This window comes from Canis lupus, chromosome 9 (genome assembly GCF_003254725.2).
Source record: "Canis lupus dingo isolate Sandy chromosome 9, ASM325472v2, whole genome shotgun sequence".
In the NCBI taxonomy this organism is placed as follows: Eukaryota; Metazoa; Chordata; class Mammalia; order Carnivora; family Canidae; genus Canis; species Canis lupus.
The window spans coordinates 17503915-17526769 of record NC_064251.1 but is presented as its reverse complement, the minus strand read 5'-3'; the positions used below and the strand labels follow the sequence as shown (position 1 = coordinate 17526769).

The following is a 22855-nucleotide window of genomic DNA, read 5'->3' as shown; positions in this document are numbered from 1 at the left end:
GCAATTGTAAATGGGATGGACTCCTTAATTTCTCTTTCTTCAGTCTCATTGTTAGTGTATAGAAATGCCACTGACTTCTGGGCATTGATTTTGCATCCTGCCACGCTACCGAATTGCTGTATGAGTTCTAGCAATCTTGGGGTGGAGACTTTTGGGTTTTCTATGTAGAGTATCATGTCATCGGCGAAGAGGGAGAGTTTGACTTCTTCTTTGCCAATTTGAATGCCTTTAATGTCTTTTTGTTGTCTGATTGCTGAGGCTAGGACTTCCAGTACTATGTTGAACAGCAGTGGTGAGAGTGGACATCCCTGTCTTGTTCCTGATCTTAGGGGAAAGGCTCCCAGTGCTTCCCCATTGAGAATGATATTTGCTGTGGGCTTTTCATAGATGGCTTTTAAGATGTCGAGGAATGTTCCCTCTATCCCTACACTCTGAAGAGTTTTGATCAGGAATGGATGCTGTATTTTGTCAAATGCTTTCTCTGAATCCAATGAGAGGATCATATGGTTCTTGGTTTTTCTCTTGCTGATATGATGAATCACATTGATTGTTTTACGGGTGTTGAACCAGCCTTGTGTCCCAGGGATAAGTCCTACTTGGTCAGGGTGAATAATTTTCTTAATGTACTGTTGGATCCTATTGGCCAGTATCTTGTTGAGAATTTTTGCATCCATGTTCATCAGGGATATTGGTCTGTAATTCTCCTTTTTGGTGGGGTCTTTGTCTGGTTTTGGAATTAAGGTGATGCTGGCTTCATAGAACGAATTTGGAAGTACTCCATCTGTTTCTATCTTTCCAAACAGCTTTAGGAGAATAGGTATGGTTTCTTCTTTAAACGTTTGATAAAATTCCCCTGGGAAGCCATCTGGCCCTGGACTCTTGTGTCTTGGGAGGTTTTTGATGACTGCTTCAATTTCCTCCCTGGTTGTTGGCCTGTTCAGGTTTTCTATTTCTTCCTGTTCCAGTTTTGGTAGTTTGTGGCTTTCCAGGAATGCGTCCATTTCTTCTAGATTGCCTAATTTATTGGCGTATAGCTGTTCATAATATGTTTTTAAAATCGTTTGTATTTCCTTGGTGTTGGTAGTGATCTCTCCTTTCTCATTCATGATTTTATTAATTTGAGTCCTCTCTCTCTTCTTTTTAATAAGGCTGGCTAATGGTTTATCTATCTTATTAATTCTTTCAAAGAACCAACTCCTGGTTCTGTTGATCTGTTCCACAGTTCTTCTGGTCTTGATTTCGTTGAGTTCTGCTCGAATCTTTATTAACTCCCTTCTTCTCTTGGGTGTAGGATCTATTTGCTGTTTTTTCTCTAGCTCCTTTATGTGTAAGGTTAGCTTTTGTATTTGAGTTCTTTCCAGTTTTTGAATGGATGCTTGTATTGCGATGTATTTCCCCCTTAGGACTGCTTTTGCTGCATCCCAAAGATTTTGAACAGTTGTATCTTCATTCTCATTAGTTTCCATGAATCTTTTTAATTCTTCCTTAATTTCCTGGTTGACCCTTTTATCTTTTAGCAGGATGGTCCTTAACCTCCACATGTTTGAGGTCCTTCCAAACTTCTTGTTGTGATTTAGTTCTAATTTCAAGGCATTATGGTCCGAGAATATGCAGGGGACAATCCCAATCTTTTGGTATCGGTTCAGACCCGATTTGTGACCCAATATGTGGTCTATTCTGGAGAAAGTTCCATGTGCGCTTGAGAAGAATGTGTATTCAGTTGAGTTTGGATGTAAAGTTCTGTAGATATCTGTGAAATCCATCTGGTCCAGTGTATCATTTAAAGCTCTCGTTTCTTTGGAGATGTTGTGCTTAGAAGACCTATCGAGTATAGAAAGAGCTAGATTGAAGTCACCAAGTATAAGTGTATTATTATCTAAGTATTTCTTCACTTTGGTTAATAATTGATTGATATATTTGGCAGCTCCCACATTCGGGGCATATATATTGAGGATTGTTAAGTCCTCTTGTTGAATAGATCCTTTAAGTATGATATAGTGTCCCTCTTCATCTCTCACTACAGTCTTTGGGGTAAATTTTAGTTTATCTGATATAAGGATGGCTACCCCTGCTTTCTTTTGAGGACCATTCGAATGGTAAATGGTTCTCCAACCTTTTATTTTCAGGCTGTAGGTGTTCTTCTGTCTAAAATGAGTCTCTTGTAGACAGCAAATAGATGGGTCCTGCTTTTTTATCCAGTCTGAAACCCTGCGCCTTTTGATGGGGTCATTAAGCCCGTTCACGTTCAGAGTTACTATTTAGAGATATGAGTTTAGTGTCATCATGATATCTATTCAGTCTTTGTTTTTGTGGACTGTTCCACTGAACTTCTTCTTAAAGGGGAATTTTAAGAGTCCCCCTTAAAATTTCTTGCAGAGCTGGTTGGAGGTCACATATTCTTTCAGTTGCTGCCTGTCTTGGAAGCTCTTTATCTCTCCTTCCATTTTGAATGAGAGCCTTGCTGGATAAAGTATTCTTGGTTGCATGTTCTTGTCATTTAGGACCCTGAATATATCCTGCCAGCCCTTTCTGGCCTGCCAGGTCTCTGTGGAGAGGTCTGCTGTTACCCTAATACTCCTCCCCATAAAAGTCAGGGATTTCTTGTCTCTTGCTGCTTTAAGGATCTTCTCCTTATCTTTGGAATTTGCAAGCTTCACAATTAAATGTCGAGGTGTTGAACGGTTTTTATTGATTTTAGGGGGGGATCCCTCTATTTCCTGGATCTGAATGCCTGTTTCCCTTCCCAGATTAGGAAAGTTTTCAGCTAGAATTTGTTCAAATACATATTCTGGCCCTCTGTCCCTTTCGGCGCCCTCGGGAACCCCAATTAAACGTAGGTTTTTCTTCCTCAGGCTGTCGTTTATTTCCCTTAATCTATCCTCATGGTCTTTTAATTGTCTGTCTCTTTTTTTCTCAGTTTCCCTCTTTGCTATCAACTTGTCTTCTATGTCACTCACTCGTTCTTCCACCTCGTTAACCCTCGTCGTTAGGACTTCTAGTTTGGATTGCATGTCATTCAATTGATTTTTAATTTCTGCCTGATTAGCTCTAAATTCTGCAGTCATGAAGTCTCTTGAGTCCTTTATGCTTTTTTCTAGAGCCACCAGTAGCTGTATAATAGTGCTTCTGAATTGGCTTTCTGACATTGAATTGTAATCCAGATTTTGTAACTCTGTGGGAGAGAGGACTGTTTCTGATTCTTTCTTTTGAGGTGAGGTTTTCCTTCTAGTCATTTTGCTCAGTGCAGAGTGGCCAAAAGCAAGTTGTATTGGGAAAAAGAGAAAAAGAGAGGAAAGAAAGAAGGAAAGAAAAGAGAAAGAGAAAAAAAAGGGGAAGAAAAAAAGAACGAAAAAAAAAAGAAGAAAAAGAAAGGAGAAAAAAAGGGGGTGGGGGAAGGAAACAAAAAGCAAAACAAAACAAAAACAAAAACAAAACAAAAAAAAGAACCACCGGGGAGTATCTTCTGATTCTGTGTACTTTAAGTCCCTTGGCTTCTCCTGGAAGTTGTCCGTCTAGCTGATCTTCTGGGGGAGGGGCCTGTTGTGCTGATTTTCAGGTGTTAGCAGTTGGGGGAGCTGCTGTGCCCCTGCCTGGTGCAGGGCTCAGTGGGGGTTGTTTACCCCGTGAGGCCGCAGGAGGAACAGCCCCAGTGGCGGGGCAGCTCTGGAAACCTGGATTCAGCTCCGGAGCTCTCCGTCTGCAGGGCCTGGAGGCTCTGGGGCGGGGCCGCTGATCTGCTCAGCTCGGGGCAGGAGCGTCCTCGCTGTCCTGGGCCCTCCCGGCCTCTGCCTGTCCCGGGGGAGGCGGGATCCTGGGCTGTGTCCCGGCGCCCTGTGCTCCGGAGCCTGCGCTGGTGGATTCGCGCTCCTGCCCCGCAGCCCCCTCCGCGGAGCTGCCGCCCGAGCCCCTCCGAGCTGCTCCTGGAACCGCGCAGGCCCCTCCGCACGGAGCCTCTTCCTCTGCCCGAGCCCACCGAGCTGCTCCTGCCCCGCAGCCCCCTCCGCGGAGCCGCCGCCCGAGCCCTCCGAGCTGCTCCGGGTCCCCCCGTGCGCGCTGCAGCCCTTAGGGAGCTCGGCGCACTCTCCTGGGCGCGCAGTTGCTGTTACTGTCCCGGGGAGCCCGAGGGCATCCCCGCCCTCCTGGGTCCTGCTCCAACTCCCCGCGAGCCCCTTTCCCCCGGGAAGGTCGGTGCAGCTCCTGCGTCTCCGGGACGGGGCTCTCCTGTCCTGGGGACACTCGCCCCGGCCTCAGCCCGGCTCCTCGCGGGGCCCCTCCCCCTTGGAGGCCTTTGTTCCTTTATTTCTTTTTCCCCGTCTTCCTACCTTGATAGATGCGCGAACTCTTCTCACTGTAGCATTCCAGCTGGTCTCTCTTTAAATCTCAGGCCGAATTCATAGATTTTCAGGATAATTTGAAGGTTTTCTAGGTAGTTTGGTCTAGACAGGTGATTTGGAGACCCTGCTCTTCCGCCATCTTGCTCCTCCCCCCCTGGATCCAAAATTTAAAAGGTTCATGATACATGTTAATAAAATGACAAGAAAGAATATTGCCTTATTTTCTTTCTGAGCTCATTTCTAAATTTTTAATTTTTTTTTTACTGGCAAGTAAAGTTTTTCAGAGGCAAGTTTATAGAAGCTCACACCTCCACGTCGAAGCAAATGGTGGGTATTTGTCGTTTCTAATGGCTTGAGTTATACTCCATTGTATACATATACCACATCTTTATCCATTCATCTTTCGATGGACACCGAGGCTCCTTCCACAGTTTGGCTATTGTGGACATTGCTGCTATAAACATTGGGGTGCAGGGGTCCCGGCGTTTCATTGCATCTGTATCTTTGGGGTAAATCCCCAGCAGTGCAATTGTTGTGTTGTAGGGCAGATCTATATTTAACTCTTTGAGGAACCGCCACACAGTTTTCCAGAGTGGCTGCACCAGTTCACATTCCCACCAACAGTGCAAGAGGGTTCCCCTTTCTCCACATCCTCTCCAACATTTGTTTCCTGTCGTATTAATTTTCCCCATTCTCACTGGTGTGAGGTGGTATCTCATTGTGGTTTTGACTTGTATTTCGCTGATGGCAAGTGATGTGGAGCATTTTCTCATGTGCTTGTTGGCCATGTCTATGTCTTCCTCTGTGGGATTTCTGTTCATGTCTTTTGTCCATTTCATGATTGGATTGTTGGTTTCTTTGCTGTTGAGTTTAAGAAGTTCTTTATAGATCTTGGATACTAGCCCTTTATCTGATAGGTCATTTGCAAATATCTTCTCCCATTCTGTAGGTTGTCTTTTAGTTTTGTTGACTGTTTCTTTTGCTGTGCAAAAGCTTCTTATCTTGATGAAGTCCCAATAGTTCATTTTTGCTTTTGTTTCTTTTGCCTTCATGGATGTATCTTGCAAGAAGGTGCTGTGGCCAAGTTCTAAAAGGGTGTTGCCTGTGTTTTCCTCTAGGATTTTGATGGAATCTTGTCTCACATTTAGATCCATTTTGAGTTTATCTTTGTGTATGGTGCAAGAGAGTGGTCTAGTTCATTCTTCTGCATGTGGATGTCTAATTTTCCCAGCACCGTTTATTGAAGAGACTGTCTTTTTTCCAGTGGATAGTCTTTCCTCCTTTGTCGAATATTAGTTGACCATAAAGTTGAGGGTCCACTTCTGGATTCTCTATTCCGTTCCATTGATCTATGTGTCTGATGGTATTATGCTGAGTGAAATAAGTCAATCGGAGAAGGACAAACATTATATGGTCTCATTCACTTGGAGAATATAAAAAATAGTGAAAGGGAATAAAGGGGAAAGGAGAAAAAATGAGTGGGAAATATCAGAAAGGGAGACAGAACATGAGAGACTCCTAACTCTTGGAAATGAACTAGGGGTGGTGGAAGGGGAGTTGGGCAGGGGGTGGGGTGACTGGGTGACGGGCACTGAGGGGGGGGCATTTCATGAGATGAGCACTTGGTGTTATTCTATATGTTGGCAAATTGAACACCAATAAAAAATAAATTTATAAAAAAATAGAGGAGAAAGTGCAGATGAGAATTTATTTTGAATTTTTAATTCTTATTTTAAAGTTTCACAAGTTTGAAACTGAGTGGGGAAAAATTAGAGAGGAAGACAAACCATGAGAGACTCCTAACTCTGGGAAACAAAGAAAAGGTTGCGGAAGGGGAACGGGGAAGGGGTGACTGTGAGATGGGCACTAAGGAGGGCACATGATGGGATGAGCACTGGGTAATATACTTTATGTTAGCAAATTGAATTTAAATTTAAAAAAATTAATAAGAATAAAGTTTCACAAATTTGCACAAAAAAAATAAGCTCACACCTCAAGTTATAATTAGTAGTATAAAAATGTATATGCTTACTCACCATCAACAGGTAGGTTCTTTAACAAATGGTTACTTTCCATTCCTGTGAGTTTAATTCCCATGTTTTGCAAAGCAGTGTCTAATTCAGCGATATCAACAATTCCTCCTTGGGAGAAGAGACTATAAGCAAAGTTGAATAACCTTACAATGTGACAAAAGCTATGAATTACTGTGTTGCAGATTTTGGTTTCACCTTAAAGAATAAGGCTGAGTGTCTATTCAGTTGTATGCAAACTGTCAGTAATAAAGGTGGAATTAGAATTTCCTCCATTGAGTTTTTTTTTGGGAATCAATTTATATAATTAGCTTTTAAAGGTTGCAGCATAACTTAAGACTACTTACAGAAAGAAAAAATAAGATTCATATACTAGGGGTGGTGGAAGGGGAGGAGCCCGGGGGTTGGGGGTGAATGGGTGATGGGCACTGAAGGGGGCACTTGACGGGATGAGCACTGGGTGTTATTCTGTATGTTGGTAAATTGAACACCAATAAAAAATAAATTTATTATTAAAAAAACAAAACAAAACCAAAAGATTCATATACTGCTGCCAGTATGAAAGTATTATTTTTGTTTTCTGAACAGAAGTTCACATGGTTCTCTCCTCTGAATACATTTTCCAAAAAATGTCTAATAATTTCTCTCATTTTTTGTCAGATTATAAAATATTACATGGATACAAATTTTTATGATGACACCACTGACATTTGTGTCTCTCACCCAGCTTCATTGATAAATAGAATAGATACAACAAAAATATCTTCTAAGTCCCTTCCTCACCTCCCTTCTTTTCCCACCTTTCCCAGGGTGACTTATTGACTTATACAATTCCCACACGTTTTACTGCATATATTAAATGGTTTGGCAGAACTTTAAAGTTTATATAAGTCATATCACAACGTGGGTTTCCTTTTTGCTACAAACATTCTCATTGCATTCTTCGTTTTTTATATTTGTTTATGTTGAACCATGGAACACTGTTTCATTCATGTATTTATTTAGAGTGCACATGAACAGGGGTGGGGGAGGGGCAGAGGGAGAGAAAGAATCTTAAGCAGGCTCCAAGCCCAGCATGAAACTAGTTACAGGGCTCCATCTCATGACCCTGAGATCATGAACTGAGCCAAAACGAAGAGTTGGATGCTTAACCGACTGAGCCACTCAGTCACCCTTCATTCATTTTAAATACTATTTATTATTCTTCTGTAGTTATGCTACCATATACTGATCTATTCTCCTATGGATAACATTTAGGTTGTACTCAATTTTTTGCCATTACAAAAAACACACATTCTTGTGAATGTCTCTTTGTTGACAAGAGTGAGAATCTGAGTTATAAGTTCAGGAGTAGAATAGCTGGAGTGGAATACATACATTTTTAATTTCTTGAGATTTTATCCAGGTGCTTTTGAAAATGTTGCACCAATTAATATTAATACTAGTAGCGCACAAGAGTTTCCATTGCTTCATATCATTGTCAGGACTTAGTGTGGCTTGACTGCTACAATTTTGGTGAACTTGAGATCTGTGAATTAGTATTTTACTGTTGTTTTAACTTAGATTTCCATGATTATGTGTGAAATGAAGTACTTTTTATAAGTGATTGACCCCTCAGAGATCTCCTCTTTTGTCAAATGTCTAATCTTAACACTAGTTGTTCGCCTTGTTCTTATGGATTTTGGTCTTTCTAATGAGTATGTAGTAGTATCTCATTGTGGTTTAATTTGTTTTTCTCGAATGACAAATGATGTAGAGCATCTTTTCATATGCTTATTTGCCAACTGTACATCTTCTTTGATGAGATTGCTATTCAGCCATAAAAAAGAATAAAATCTTGCCATTTGCAAACGACATGGATAGAGCTAGAGAATATAATGTTAAGTGAAATCTGTCAGAGAAAAATCTTTGGCCTTTTCTTAAATCAAGTGTGTTCAGCCATGTCCAGTCTACTAATAAGTCCACCAAAGGCATTTTTCATTTCTTTTAGGGTGTTTCTGGTGGCTAGCATTTTTTTTTAATTTTTTTTTTATTTATTTATGATAGGCACACAGTGAGAGAGAGAGAGAGGCAGAGACACAGGCAGAGAGAGAAGCAGGCTCCATGCACTGGGAGCCTGACGTGGGATTCGATCCCGGGTCTCCAGGATCGCGCCCTGGGCCAAAGGCAGGCACTAAACCGCTGCGCCACCCAGGGATCCCCTGGTGGCTAGCATTTCTTTGTGGTTCTTCTTAGGATTTCTACTTCTCTACTTATATTGTGTATCTGTTCTTGTATGCTATCTACTTTACCCATTAGCGCCTTTAGCATAGTAATCACAATTTTTTGAATTCCTCACCTTATAATTCCAACACCCCTGCCAAATTTGAAACTGGTTCTAATGCATGCTCTCTCTTCCAATTGTGTTTCTTGGCTTTTACAATGCTTGTGATTTTTTTATTGACAGCTTGGCATAATGTACTGGGTAAAAATAACTACTATAAAGAGGCCTTTAGAAATCTGGTGGTAAAGGGTATGGGGAAGGGAAGTGTACTATAATCCTACGATTAAGTCTCAATCTTTTTGTGAGCCTTCATGTCTGGACTGTGAACGTCATGTGTGCTGTGGCTAGAATATGCTGAAGCTGGGTATTTTCCTTCCCTTGGTCAGTTAAGCTCTGATAAAAGCCTACAAAAGTGTGTGCCTACCTTCTCTGTGACACGGTTCCCTTGGAGTTTCTGACTTGTCCACACTGAGTCTCTAGCAATTCATCAATTACAGTTTAGGTTCTCTTGCCCTACCACTGGTTCCCAGAGAGGTTTCTGCTCACTAAGTTGTGGTTTGCATGTCTTTCCCTCCAATTTGGGTGCCACAGTTTCCCTGTGATCTCAAGTCTCACACAGATCCAAGAAGAATTACTGATTTTTACATTTGTTTGGCTTTTTGCTTACTGTTAGGACAGTGTAGCTTACTTATTTCATCTAAGTTACCAAACTTATTGACATGTATTTATTCATCCTATATCCTTATTACCCTGTTAAAACCAGGTACCTCCCCTTTTACTTTTTAAATATATACAGTAAAATGTGAATAATACATTTACCATTTCAATTATTTTTCTGTGTACAGTTCAATGGCACTAAGTATACTCATTTTGTTTTGTAACTATCACCACTATCTATGCCCAGAACTTTTTATCTTCCCAAATCAAAAGTCCTGACTCATTAAATAATACTCTCTATTCCTCCCTAAATCCAGCTTCTGTCTCTATGGATTTAACTACTCTAGGTATCTTACATATATGGAACCATACACTATTTGTCTTTTAGTGATTGGCTTGTTTCACTTAGCAAAATGTTTTCTAGGCTTGCTCATGTCTTAGCATGTGTCAAAATCTTCTATTTTAAGGTTAATGAACACATTGATTGATTCCGTCTCTTGGCTATTTGAATAGTGCTGGATATACAGTTTTGGATATATACAATAGTGTGAATATTTGTGTCCCTTCCAAATTCATATTATGAAAACCTAATGCCCAAATTGATGGTATTAAGAGGTGGGTCCTCTAGGAGGTGATTAGGTCATGAGGGTAGAGCCCTGATGAATGAAATTAGTTTTTATAGAAGATGTCCCGAAGAGGTCTCTTGTCCTTTTCCCCTGGTTAGGATACAATGAGAAGTCCGCAACCTGGAAGAGGGCCCTCACGACCATTTTGGCACCCTGATCTTGGACTTCCAGCTCCCGGAACTGTGAGACATGAATTTCTGTTTATAAACCATCTAGTCTCTGGAAGTTTGTTAGAGCAGCCTGAATGAACTAAGACATATACCTAGAAGTGGAATTGCTGAATCAGAAATTTTATTTTTAGTTTTTGAGGAACCACCATATTGGTTTTCATAGTTGCTGTGCCATTTCACATGCCCACCATCAGTGCACACGGCTTCCAACTTCTCCACATTCTCACCAACACTTGTTATATTCTGTTCCATTTTTTAAAGTAGCTATCCTATGGGATGTGCCTATCACCCACTTATCTTTTCCCCCCCCAGATGAGTAGTTTTTAAGTATAGGATATATAAATTAGAAAGGAATGGAAGGACTGAGCAATATCTAATGTTCATGAGGCATTAGATATACATGAAGAACCTGTTCACTAAATATATCAGAAGACCTAAACATTTATGATATTCTAAAAATTGCTTGAGATATTAAGAGAAGCACTAAATATTCAAGATATGATACATATTCATGAGACTCATTATTCAAATGGCTTTAATTTGGCAACCTATTGGTGACACCCGTTTAAGGTGTTATGTGTCCTCTGCTCAAGGAACATGAAACCTATGGCTCTTCAATGGCCTTAATGGCAAGCTGCACCTATTAGCTGGAGGTACTTGTCCCTGTGTCTTTCTGAAAGAGCAAGTCTGTATCATTGGCTAGAGCACTTTCCATCTGTGAGCCCATCTGCTTGAACCTCAACTCTGGTCCTTGTCACCACATCATCAGTATGGAAAACTGCTACTGAACAGATAGACACAAAACTTACTTTGTGCATTATGTACCTTAAATTCAGGTACTGTGGTACTTCCATCCACCTTACCCTAAATTTGTTAATTTATTATATTATTTCCCTCTCACTACTTGCTGTGTGTTCTTAAATGATTTAATAAACTGTGGGATTCAAATATTTTAACTGGGTCCATGAGCCTTTCTGTTCTGTGAACTCTGGGCTAGCTTGTCTGGTAGTATACTTTGAGGCTACAATTGCAGAAAGTTTCCCTTCATGATACCCAGATTATGCATATTAAAATATTGTTTAGGGGATGTCTGGATGGCTCAGCAGTTGAGCATCTGTCTTTGGCTCAGGGCATGATCCCGGAGTCCTGGAATCGAGTCCCGCATCGGGCTTCCTGCATGGAACCTGCTTCTCCCTCTGCCTATGTCTCTGTCCCTCTCTCTCATGAATAAATAAATAAAATCTTTTTTAAAAGTACTGTTTGGAATAAATCCTAGAGAATCAAGAATTTTCTATCAAGGCATTGCACTAAAGTATATAGTGTAAATAATCTGAAGTTAAAATTGCATATAGTTTATCGTGTAAACAAGGACTACTCAGAGTAAAAGACAGTGTTAAAAATAGTTAGTATTAACCTACCTCAGTGGTAAGCCATACATGTCTAGAGAAAATTAGGATATAATAGCACTCTAAAGTTAAACTCTAAGCTAGGAGTCAGCAAACTTTTCTATAACAGTTAGTAAATAATAGAAAGTATTTTAGGCTTTGTAAGACATATGATCTCTGTCACAACTACTCAGCTCCATCATTGTACTGTAAAAGCAGCCATAAATAATACATAAACTAATGAGTGTAGATGTGTTCTGATGAAACTGTTTAAAGAACAGAAGCAGATTTGGCCCAAGGGTCAGAGTTTGCCCTAATACATATTCAGTTGGGAAATACTTCCCCCCCCCCAAAATGGTAAAATGGCAGAGTAAAAAAGGCAGTGATATGACAGTTGGAAGAGCATTAAAATACAATTTAATGTAAGTATTATTATAAGTTGGGGTGCCTGGGCGGTTCAGTCAGTTAAGTGTCCACCTTTGGCTCAGGTCATAATCCCAGGGTCTAGGATCAAGCCCCATATCATAGGGCTCTCTGATCAGTGGGGAGCCTGCCTCTCCCTCTCCCTTTGCGTGCCACTTCCCCTGCTTGTGTTCTCTCTCTCTCTGTCAAATAAATAAATAAATAAATAAATAAATAAATAAATAAATAAAATAAAATAAAATCTTTAAAAAACCAATTTAGGATTTTAGATTTGCAGTAACTATTCACTAACCTGTAACATCAGTCGCTGCATCCATCAATGTGCTGAGTTCAACCTTCCCATTAGCTACAAGGAAAGCCGAACTAAGGTAATAATGCCAAAGAGTCATATATAAAACAGACAAAAAATGGGTAAGTTGGGAAATAAGAGATCAAAGTTCATTAGCTCCATGGCTTTATCTGACTCAACTTTAAGGATATAAACCCTACATATTAAGAATAAACTACACATTAGGTAGGGGAGAGTCTTTGTTTCTTGGACAAAATGGACTTTTGAATGTACCTCTCAAATTTGAAGGCTACTCTCTCTCTATCTTACTGGCAGGTTGAAAGGTCCCAATGACTTATTTGGCTATGTAGCAACTTCTCAGCTTTGGTTCAGCCACATCTGTCAGACTACTTTGTGGGGACCACCTTTCTTATCTTCCTACCTTTTCCTCACTTATCTATCTCTAGTTGTTTTGTCTATCACAACTATCTTGGAATTTCTGATCACATAAATTGGTGATCTGTTTCTTCTATTAACATTATACGTACTTGTTTATAAAAATAGGTATGTGGGCAGCCCGTGTGGCTCAGCGGTTTAACGCTGCCTTCAGCCCAGGGTGTGGTCTTGGAGACCGGGAATCGAGTCCCACGTCAGGCTCCCTGCACGGAATGGAGCCTGCTTCTCCCTCTGCCTGTGTCTGTACCCCCCCCCCTTCTCTCTCTCTCTCACTGACTCTCATGAATAAATAAATTAAATCTTTTAAAAAATAGGTATGTATTTCTCTATAACCCTAAAAGAAGGGTAGATATTTCGGATAGTTCCCAAACTGAAAGAACTTGTGGTAAAATAATAATTAGTTACAAAGGGGACTCAACAGTTCACTCAAAGCTAATAGGTTAGCAGAAATTCTACGTCATAAATAGAATGTACAAGCTTACTCTCCCATGTCCTAAAGCTTCATAAAGTCTTTATATAAACTATTAATTATTTTAAGAAAGTAATAAGTCATAAAAAGGCAATCAACTGAAGAGAAATACTATGCCTTATTGGGAATAAACTGGAATTAGGATGGTTCTGAGGGGGAATTTTAAGAGAACGCAGTTTGCACCTGTATATTCAGTATGAACAGGTATCCTCTTGGATACCACTGAAATTGGCAAGGATGTTGCTGGTCATTTCAAAAATGAGTATATTTTCTGCCAACCCTTTCTTTGGAAAGCAGAATGCTGCATGAGTGATGACTAGGAAATAGTCTTTCTGCTTTGATAACATTTATACTAATGATTTGGAGCCCTCTGGTTATGTACTGCTCAACTGAAATGTTAGAGGTCTAGAATATCTTTGAGATTCTTCTTGAAGACTTTCTATCACTTTGCATTACTTGTATTTTCACTCTTTTTCATTTATTTTGTTTAGTCTCTCTGATTATTCCCTTACTCCATTCATTCTTCAATATTTATTGCCCCTAAATATAAAATGATGTAGACATGGTTTCTGCCTGTGAGACCAATCACAGTTTATAAACAAGAGTGATACAAAGACACTTATTTTTTACACAATATGGTAAGTATATAATAATATCTGTCTGTATACGACGAATTTTAAACTAAGAGGAAGGGTTGGTATGGGTCATGGAATAAAATAAAGTGACTTCCATGGGTCAGGGAAGTTCTGGAAAAGATAAACTTTGAGATTAGTATTATAGGCAAGACCTGCCTGATGAAATATGCCTAAGTGTTTCTGTTCTAAAAATTAGGAGTATGTAGAAAAAGGACAATTGGATGTCAAATTAGATGCTATGGTATAAGCATTAGATAATAAAGAAGATCTGTATATTCATTGGTTAAAGAACATTTTATGGAGTTATCTACCAAATTTCTGGCACCATCTGAGGCACTAAAAAAATTAAAATGTGGTTAATAATAAATTTAACATAGTCTCTGCTTTAGAACAACTCAGTCTCTGGGGTGAAAAGGACAAATAAACTTACTATAAATAGAGTAGTTGGGTTGAGGTGAAGCAGACAATAAAATTAGGAGATCCTTCTGCTAAAATCCATCCACTTATAGCTACTGCTTTGCAACAGGCTGGGGAAAATCCCATATAAAAACCTTGAACCATGCCTATATCCAATACTATGGTTTAGACACTTCAGTTTTGAAGGTCATTGTGGAGATAGGAAATAACACAAGATAAAGCTAAAAGGAAAGTAAGGGTCAGATCATAGATCTATGAAATAGTAGTTCTAACTGGTAGGACTTGGTATCTGATGAGATGTGGTACTAAAAAAAGATGGAGCGAAAAATGATGCCAATTTTTAAACTTGTTTTACTCAGAAACATGATGGTGCCACCAGCTGAGAAAGGGAATGTATAATTAGGAGACAGTTTTGGGTAGATATTTTTGAAAATATTGAATTGAGATATAAAGATCTGAGGCTTTGCTGAGCAAGAATGAATTTGGTAGGTAGAATCCAACAGGAATCAGAATTTGGTTTTACCCAAACCATGTTTGGGGAAGAATTTGGGCTGCACATAAACACCTAGAAATTTTCAGGATATAATGACAGTCAGAAATATGAATGTGGATAATACTACCCACTGAAAATTGTAAAAGTTAAAATGATTAACGGTCTTATGATACGACTATTTGAGGGATACTAATAGGGCAATTAGTCATTTTTTTTTCTTTCTTCCTTTCTATTCCTTAACTTAAATGTTCATTTCGCTCCTGTAAATTCATTACTGGTTATAAGAGTTCTGTGTGTGATGTTTATAATCCAAAAGAAAAGAGGTTAATGATATGGGGCTTACAGAAACAAAGGACAGAATTTGTACTCGCATTAAGATTGGTTTCTTTAAGCTTTTGCAAAAATAATATTTTGATACCATGCAGAACTAATTGCAGACACTCTTGTGTACAAGTGCACAAACTCTCCTCTAACATACAGTAATACTTGAAACACTAGCCAGTAAGTGGCAGATTTTCTGTTACACTTTCATGTTTCTTTTGTGTAAGCTTGAATTCCCAGATTTTCCAGGACAGTGTCCAAGTTTTTCATCTTAAAGTTTCCTCCTTAGGAACCATACAGGAAAGAAACATGAAAAAAATGAGTTTAAAATATTAAAAATACAACTTTGCATGTGAATTATTACCTGAATATTTGTATATGTATATAATACTTTACCATTACTATAATAAAGACAATGGAAGAAATGGACTTATGTGATTATTACTTTTCTGTATGACTCCCATTTAAGATATCTAAAAGCATTAAATAATCATTAGAAAAATCAGAATTAGTAATTCTTCCTTTAAACCTTGAGTGGAAGTAAATAGTCATGAAGGGATAGGGTACAGGGTTTGATTATAACCAATATTAGAATAGGAATGAGCTTTGATGCTAGCTAGGGACCTAATTAATTAAATAGTTAATTAATTAACAGAGGGAAACTCATAAGGTAACTTTAAAAAAATTAAGTTTTTAAGCTTAAATTCAATTAATTAATATATTAGTTTCAGATGCAAGTTAGTGATTCATCAGTCTTATATAATATCCAGTGCTCATTACATCACATGCCCTCTTTAATGTTCACCAGTTACCCCATCCCCCCACTCTTCTCCCCTCCAGCGACCCTCAGTTTGTTTCCTATGATTAGGAGTCTCTTACGGTTTGTGTCCCTCTCTAATTTCATCTTCTTTTATTTTTTCCCCTCTACCCCTATGATCCTCTGTCTTGTTTCTTAAATTCCATATTATCATATGATAATTGTCTTTCTTTGATTGACTTATTTATTTTTTTTAATTTATTTTTTATTGGTGTTCAACATACCAACATACAGAATAACCCCCAGTGCCCGTCACCCATTCACTCCCACCCCCGCCCTCCTCCCCTTCTACCACCCCTAGTTCGTTTCCCAGAGTTAGCAGTCTTTACGTTCTGTCTCCCTTTCTGATATTTCCCACACATTTCTTCTCCCTTCCCTTATATTCCCTTTCACTATTATTTATATTCCCCAAATGAATGAGAACATATAATGTTTGTACTTCTCCGACTGACTGACTTCACTCAGCATAATACCCTCCAGTTCCATCCACGTTGAAGCAATTGGTGGGTATTTGTCATTTCTAATGGCTGAGTAATATTCCATTGTATACATAAACCACATCTTCTTTATCCATTCATCTTTCGTTGGACACCGAGGCTCCTTCCACAGTTTGGCTATCGTGGCCATTGCTGCTAGAAACATCGGGGTGCAGGTGTCCCGGCATTTCATTGCATTTGTATCTTTGGGGTAAATCCCCAACAGTGCAATTGCTGGGTCCTAGGGCAGGTCTATTTTTAACTGTTTGAGGAACCTCCACACAGTTTTCCAGAGTGGCTGCACCAGTTCACATTCCCACCAACAGTGCAAGAGGGTTCCCCTTTCTCCGCATCCTCTCCAACATTTGTTGTTTCCTGCCTTGTTAATTTGCCCCATTCACTGGTGTGAGGTGGTATCTCATTGTGGTTTTGATTTGTATTTCCCTGATGGCAAATGATGAAGAGCATTTTCTCGTATGCATGTTGGCCATGTCTATGTCTTCCTCTGTGAGATTTCTCTTCATGTCATTTGCCCATTTCATGATTGGATTGTTGGTTTCTTTGGTGTTGAGTTTAATAAGTTCTTTATAGATCTTGGAAACTAGCCCTTTATCTGATATGTCATTTGCAAATATCTTCTCCCATTCTGTAGGTTGTCTTTGAGTTTTGTTGACTGTATCCTTTGCTGTGCAAAAGCTTCTTATCTTGATGAAGTCCCAATAGTTCATTTTTGCTTTTGTTTCTTTTGCCTTCGTGGATGTATCTTGCAAGACGTTACTGTGGCCGAGTTCAAAAAGGGTGTTGCCTGTGTTCTTCTCTAGGATTTTGATGGAATCTTGTCTCACATTTAGATCTTTCATCCATTTTGAGTTTATCTTTGTGTATGGTGCAAGAGAGTGGTCTAGTTCATTATTCTGCATGTGGATGTCCAATTTTCCCAGCACCATTTATTGAAGAGACTGTTTTTCTTCCAATGGATAGTCTTTCCTCCTTTATCGAATATTAGTTGACCATAAAGTTCAGGGTCCACTTCTGGGTACTCTATTCTGTTCCATTGATCTATGTGACTGTTTTTGTGCCAGTACCACACTGTCTTGATGACCACAGCTTTGTAGTACAACCTGAAATCTGGCATTGTGATGCCCCCAGATATGGATTTCTTTTTTAAAATTCCCCTGGCTATTTGGGGTCTTTTCTGATTCCACACAAATCTTAATATAATTTGTTCTAACTCTCTGAAGAAAGTCCATGGTATTTTGATAGGGATTGCATTAAACGTGTATATTGCCCTGGGTAACATTGACATTTTCACAATATTAATTCTGCCAATCCATGAGCATGGAATATTTTTCCATCTCTTTGTGTCTTCCTCAATTTCTTTCAGAAGTGTTCTATAGTTTTGAGGGTATAGATCCTTTACATCTTTGGTTAGGTTTATTCCTAGGTATCTTATGCTTTTGGGTGCAATTGTAAATGGGATGGACTCCTTAATTTCTCTTTCTTCAGTCTCATTGTTAGTGTATAGAAATGCCACTGACTTCTGGGCATTGATTTTGTATCCTGCCATGCTACTGAATTGCTGTATGAGTTCTAGCAATCTTGGGGTGGAGACTTTTGGGTTTTCTATGTAGAGTATCATGTCATCGGCAAAGAGGGAGAGTTTGACTTCTTCTTTTCCATTTTGAATGCCTTTAATGTCTTTTTGTTGTCTGATTGACTTCCAGTACTATGTTGAATAGCAGTGGTGAGAGTGGACATCCCTGTCTTGTTCCTGATCTTAGGGGAAAGGCTCCCAGTGCTTCCCCATTGAGAATGATATTTGCTGTGGGCTTTTCATAGATGGCTTTTAAGATGTTGAGGAATGTTCCCTCTATCCCTACACTCTGAAGAGTTTTGATCAGAAATGGATGCTGTATTTTGTCAAATGCTTTCTCTGCATCTAATGAGAGGATCGTATCGTTCTTGGTTTTTCTCTTGCTGATATGATGAATCACATTGATTGTTTTACGAGTGTTGAACCAGCCTTGTGTCCCGGGGATAAATCCTACTTGGTCATGGTGAATAATTTTCTTAATGTATTGTTGGATCCTATTGGCAAGTATCTTGTTGAGAATTTTTGCATCCATGTTCATCAGGGATATTGGTCTGTAATTCTCCTTTTTGGTGGGGTCTTTGTCTGGTTTTGGAATTAAGGTGATGTTGGCCTCATAGAACGAATTTGGAAGTACTCCATCTGTTTCTATCTTTCCAAACAGCTTTAGGAGAATAGGTATGCTTTCTTCTTTAAACGTTTGATAAAATTCCCCTGGGAAGCCATCTGGCCCTGGACTCTTGTGTCTTGGGAGGTTTTTGATGACTGCTTCAATTTCCTCCCTGGTTGTTGGCCTGTTCAGGTTTTCTATTTCTTCCTGTTCCAGTTTTGGTAGTTTGTGGCTTTCCAGGAATGCGTCCATTTCTTCTAGATTGCCTAATTTATTGGCGTATAGCTGTTCATAATATGTTTTTAAAATCGTTTGTATTTCCTTGGTGTTGGTAGTGGTCTCTCCTTTCTCATTCATGATTTTATTAATTTGAGTCTTCTCTCTCTTCTTTTTAATAAGGCTGGCTAATGGTTTACCTATCTTATTAATTCTTTCAAAGAACCAACTCCTGGTTCTGTTGATCTGTTCCACAGTTCTTCTGGTCTCGATTTCGTTGAGTTCTGCTCGAATCTTTATTAACTCCCTTCTTCTCCTGGGTGTAGGATCTATTTGCTGTTTTTTCTCTAGCTCCTTTATGTGTAAGGTTAGCTTTTGTATTTGAGTTCTTTCCAGTTTTTGAATGGATGCCTTGTATTGCGATGTATTTCCCCCTTAGGACTGCTTTTGCTGCATCCCAAAGATTTTGAACGGTTGTATCTTCATTCTCATTAGTTTCCATGAATCTTTTTAATTCTTCCTTAATTTCCTGGTTGGCCCTTTCATCTTTTAGCAGGATGGTCCTTCACCTCCACGTGTTTGAGGTCCTTCCAAACTTCTTGTTGTGATTTAGTTCTAATTCCAAGGCATTATGGTCTGAGAATATGCAGGGGACGATCCCAATCTTTTGGTATCAGTTCAGACCCGATTTGTGACCCAATATGTGGTTTATTCTGGAGAAAGTTCCATGTGCACTTGAGAAGAATGTGTATTCAGTTGAGTTTGGATGTAAAGTTCTGTAGATATCTGTGAAATCCATCTGGTCCAGTGTATCATTTAAAGCTCTCGTTTCTTTGGAGATGTTGTGCTTAGAAGACTTATCGAGTATAGAAAGAGCTAGATTGAAGTCACCAAGTATAAGTGTATTACTATTGGGATCCCTGCGTAGCACAGTGGTTTGGCGCCTGCCTTTGGCCCAGGGCGCGATCCTGGAGACCCGGGATTGAATCCCACGTCGGGCTCCCGGTGCATGGAGCCTGCTTCTCCCTCTGCCTGTGTCTCTGCCTCTCTCTCTCTGTGTGACTATCATAAATAAATTAAAATTAAAAAAAAATAAGTGTATTACTATCTAAGTATTTCTTCACTTTGGTTAATAATTGATTTATATATTTGGCAGCTCCCACATTCGGGGCATATATATTGAGGATTGTTAAGTCCTCTTGTTGAATAGATCCTTTAAGTATGATATAGTGTCCCTCTTCATCTCTCACTACAGTCTTCGGGGTAAATTTTAGTTTATCTGATATGAGGATGGCTACCCCTGCTTTCTTTTGAGGACCATTCGAATGGTTAAATTGTTCTCCAACCTTTTATTTTCAGGCTGTAGGTATCCTTCTTTGTAAAATGAGTCTCTTGTAGACAGCAAATAAATGGGTCCTGCTTTTTTATCCAGTCTGAAACCCTGCGCCTTTTGATGGGGTCATTAAGCCCATTCACATTCAGAGTTACTATTGAGAGATATGAGTTTAGTGTCATCATGATATCTATTCAGTCCTTGTTTTTGTGGAATGTTCCACTGAACTTCTTCTTAAAGGGGAATTTTAAGAGTCCCCCTTAAAATTTCTTGCAGAGCTGGTTTGGAGGTCACATATTCTTTTAGTTGCTGCCTGTCTTGGAAGCTCTTTATCTCTCCTTCCATTTTGAATGAGAACCTTGCTGGATAAAGTATTCTTGGTTGCATGTTCTTCTCGTTTAGGACCCTGAATATATCCTGCCAGCCCTTTCTGGCCTGCCAGGTCTCTGTGGAGAGGTCTGCTGTTACCCTAATACTCCTCCCCATAAAAGTCAGGGATTTCTTGTCTCTTGCTGCTTTAAGGATCTTCTCTTTATCTTTGGAATTTGCAAGCTTCACTATTAAATGTCAAGGTGTTGAACGGTTTTTATTGATTTTAGGGGGGTATCTCTCTATTTCCTGGATCTGAATGCCTGTTTCCCTTCCCAGATTAGGAAAGTTTTCAGCTAAGATTTGTTCAAATACATATTCTGGCCCTCTGTCCCTTTCGGCGCCCTCGGGAACACCAATTAAACTTGAGTTTTTCTTCCTCAGGCTGTCATTTATTTCCCTTAATCTATCTTCATGGTCTTTTAATTGTTTGTCTCTTTTTTCCTCAGTTTCCCTCTTTGCTATCAACTTGTCTTCTATGTCACTCACTCGTTCTTCCACCTCGTTAACCCTCGTTGTTAGAACTTCTAGTTTGGATTGCATGTCATTCAATTGATTTTTAATTTCTACCTGATTAGCTCTAAATTCTGCAGTCATGAAGTCTCTTGAGTCCTTTATGCTTTTTTCTAGAGCCACCAGTAGCTGTATAATAGTGCTTCTGAATTGGCTTTCTGACATTGAATTGTAATCCAGATTTTGTATCTCTGTGGGAGAGAGGACTGTTTCTGATTCTTTCTTTTGAGGTGAGGTTTTCCTTCTAGTCATTTTGCTCAGTGCAGAGTGGCCAAAAGCAAGTTGTACTGGGAAAAGGAGAAAAAGAGAGGAGAGAAAGAAGGAAAGAAAAGAGAAAGAGAAAAACAAGGAAGAAAAAAAACGAAAAAAAAAAAGAAAAAGAGAAAGAAAAAGAAAGGAGAAAAAAGGGGGGTAGGGGAAGGAAACAAATCAAAAAGCAAAACAAAACAACACAACAACAACAACAACAACAACAAAAAAGGAACCACGGGGGAGTATCTTCTGATTCTGTGTACTTTAAGTCCCTTGGCTTCCCCTGGAACTGGTCCGTCTAGCTGATCTTCTGGGGGAGGGGCCTGTTGTGCTGATTTTCAGGTGTTAGCAGTTGGGGAAGATGCTGTGCCCCTGCCTGGTGCAGGGCTCAGTGGGGGTTGTTTATCCCGTGAGGCCCCAGGAGCAACAGCCCCAGTGGCGGGGCAGCTCTGGAAACCTGGATTCAGCTCCAGCAGGAACTCCGTCTGCAGGGCCTGGAGGCTCCGGGGTGGGCCGCTGATCTGCTCAGCTCGGGGCAGGAGCGTCCTTGCTGTCCTGGGCCCTCCCGGCCTCTGCCTGTCCCTGGGGGAGGCCGGATCCTGGGCTGTGTCCCGGCGCCCTGTGCTCCCGGGCCTGCGCTGTTGGATTCGCTCCCGGCAGCGCAGCCCCCTCCGCGGAGCCGCCGCCCGAGCCCCCCCCCCCCCTCCCCCAGCTGCTCCTGTAACCACGCAGCCCCGTCTGCAAGGAGCCTCTTCCTCTGCCCGAGCCCCTCCGAGCTGCTCCGGGTTCCGCCGGGTCCCGCGGTGCGCGCTGCAGCCCTTAGGGAGCTCGGCGCACTCTCCCCGAGCCCAGTTGCTCTGTTACTGTCCCAGGGAGCCCGAGGGCATCCGCGCCCTTCTGGGTCCTGCTCCAACTCCCTGGGAGCCCCTTTCCCCCCGGGAAGGTTGGTGCAGCTCCTGCTCCTCCGGGATGGGGCTCTCCTGTCCTGGGGACACTCGCCCCGGCCTCAGCCCGGCTCCTCGCGGGGCCCCTCCCCCTTGGAGGCCTTTGTTTCTTTATTTCTTTTTTCCCGTCTTCCTACCTTGATAGAAGCGCAAACTCTTCTCACTGTAGCATTCCAGGTGTTCTCTCTTTAATTCTCAGGCCGAATTCATAGATTTTCAGGATAATTTGAAGGTTTTCTTTTTTCTTTCTTTTTTTTTTTTTTAATTTGAAGGTTTTCTAGTAATTTGGTGGAGACAGGTGATTTGGGGACCCTACTCTTCCGCCATCTTGCCCCTCCTCTAATTGACTTATTTTTGATTGACTTATTTTGCTTAGCATAATACCTCTAGTTCCATCCATGTCATTTCAAATGGCAAGATTTTGGGGTTTTTTTGATGGCTGAGTAATATTCCATTATATATACATACACACTCACATACACATCATATCTTCTTTAATCATTCATCTGTTGATGGACATATAGGCTCTTTCCATAGTTTGGCTATTGTGGACATTGCTGCTATAAACACCGGGGGTACAGATGCCCCTTTGGATCACTATATTGCAGTAAATCCCTAGTAGTGCAATTGTTGGGTCACAGAGTAGCTCTATTTTCAACTTTTTGAGGAACTTCCATACTGTTTTCCAGAGTGGCTGCACCAGCTTGCATTCCCACCAACAGTGTAAGAGGGTTCTCCTTTTTCCGCAACCTCTCCAACATCTGTTGTTTCCTGAGTTGTTCATTTT

The 22855-nt window shown here is 40.3% G+C and overlaps 1 protein-coding gene across 2 annotated transcripts in view; it reads right to left on the bottom strand.

Moving 5' to 3' along the window:
- LOC112652896 (uncharacterized) overlaps positions 1–22855 on the bottom strand; it is a 110304-nt gene that overhangs the window by 12804 nt on the left and 74645 nt on the right. The window contains exon 13 of one of the 2 annotated variants that reach the window (XM_049114662.1): positions 6371–6475. The exons of the other annotated variant lie outside the window; for it this stretch is intronic. Within the exon in view, the coding sequence (XP_048970619.1) occupies positions 6371–6475 (105 nt within the window). The remainder of the gene's footprint in view (positions 1–6370; positions 6476–22855) is intronic. 2 annotated transcript variants of the gene reach the window in all.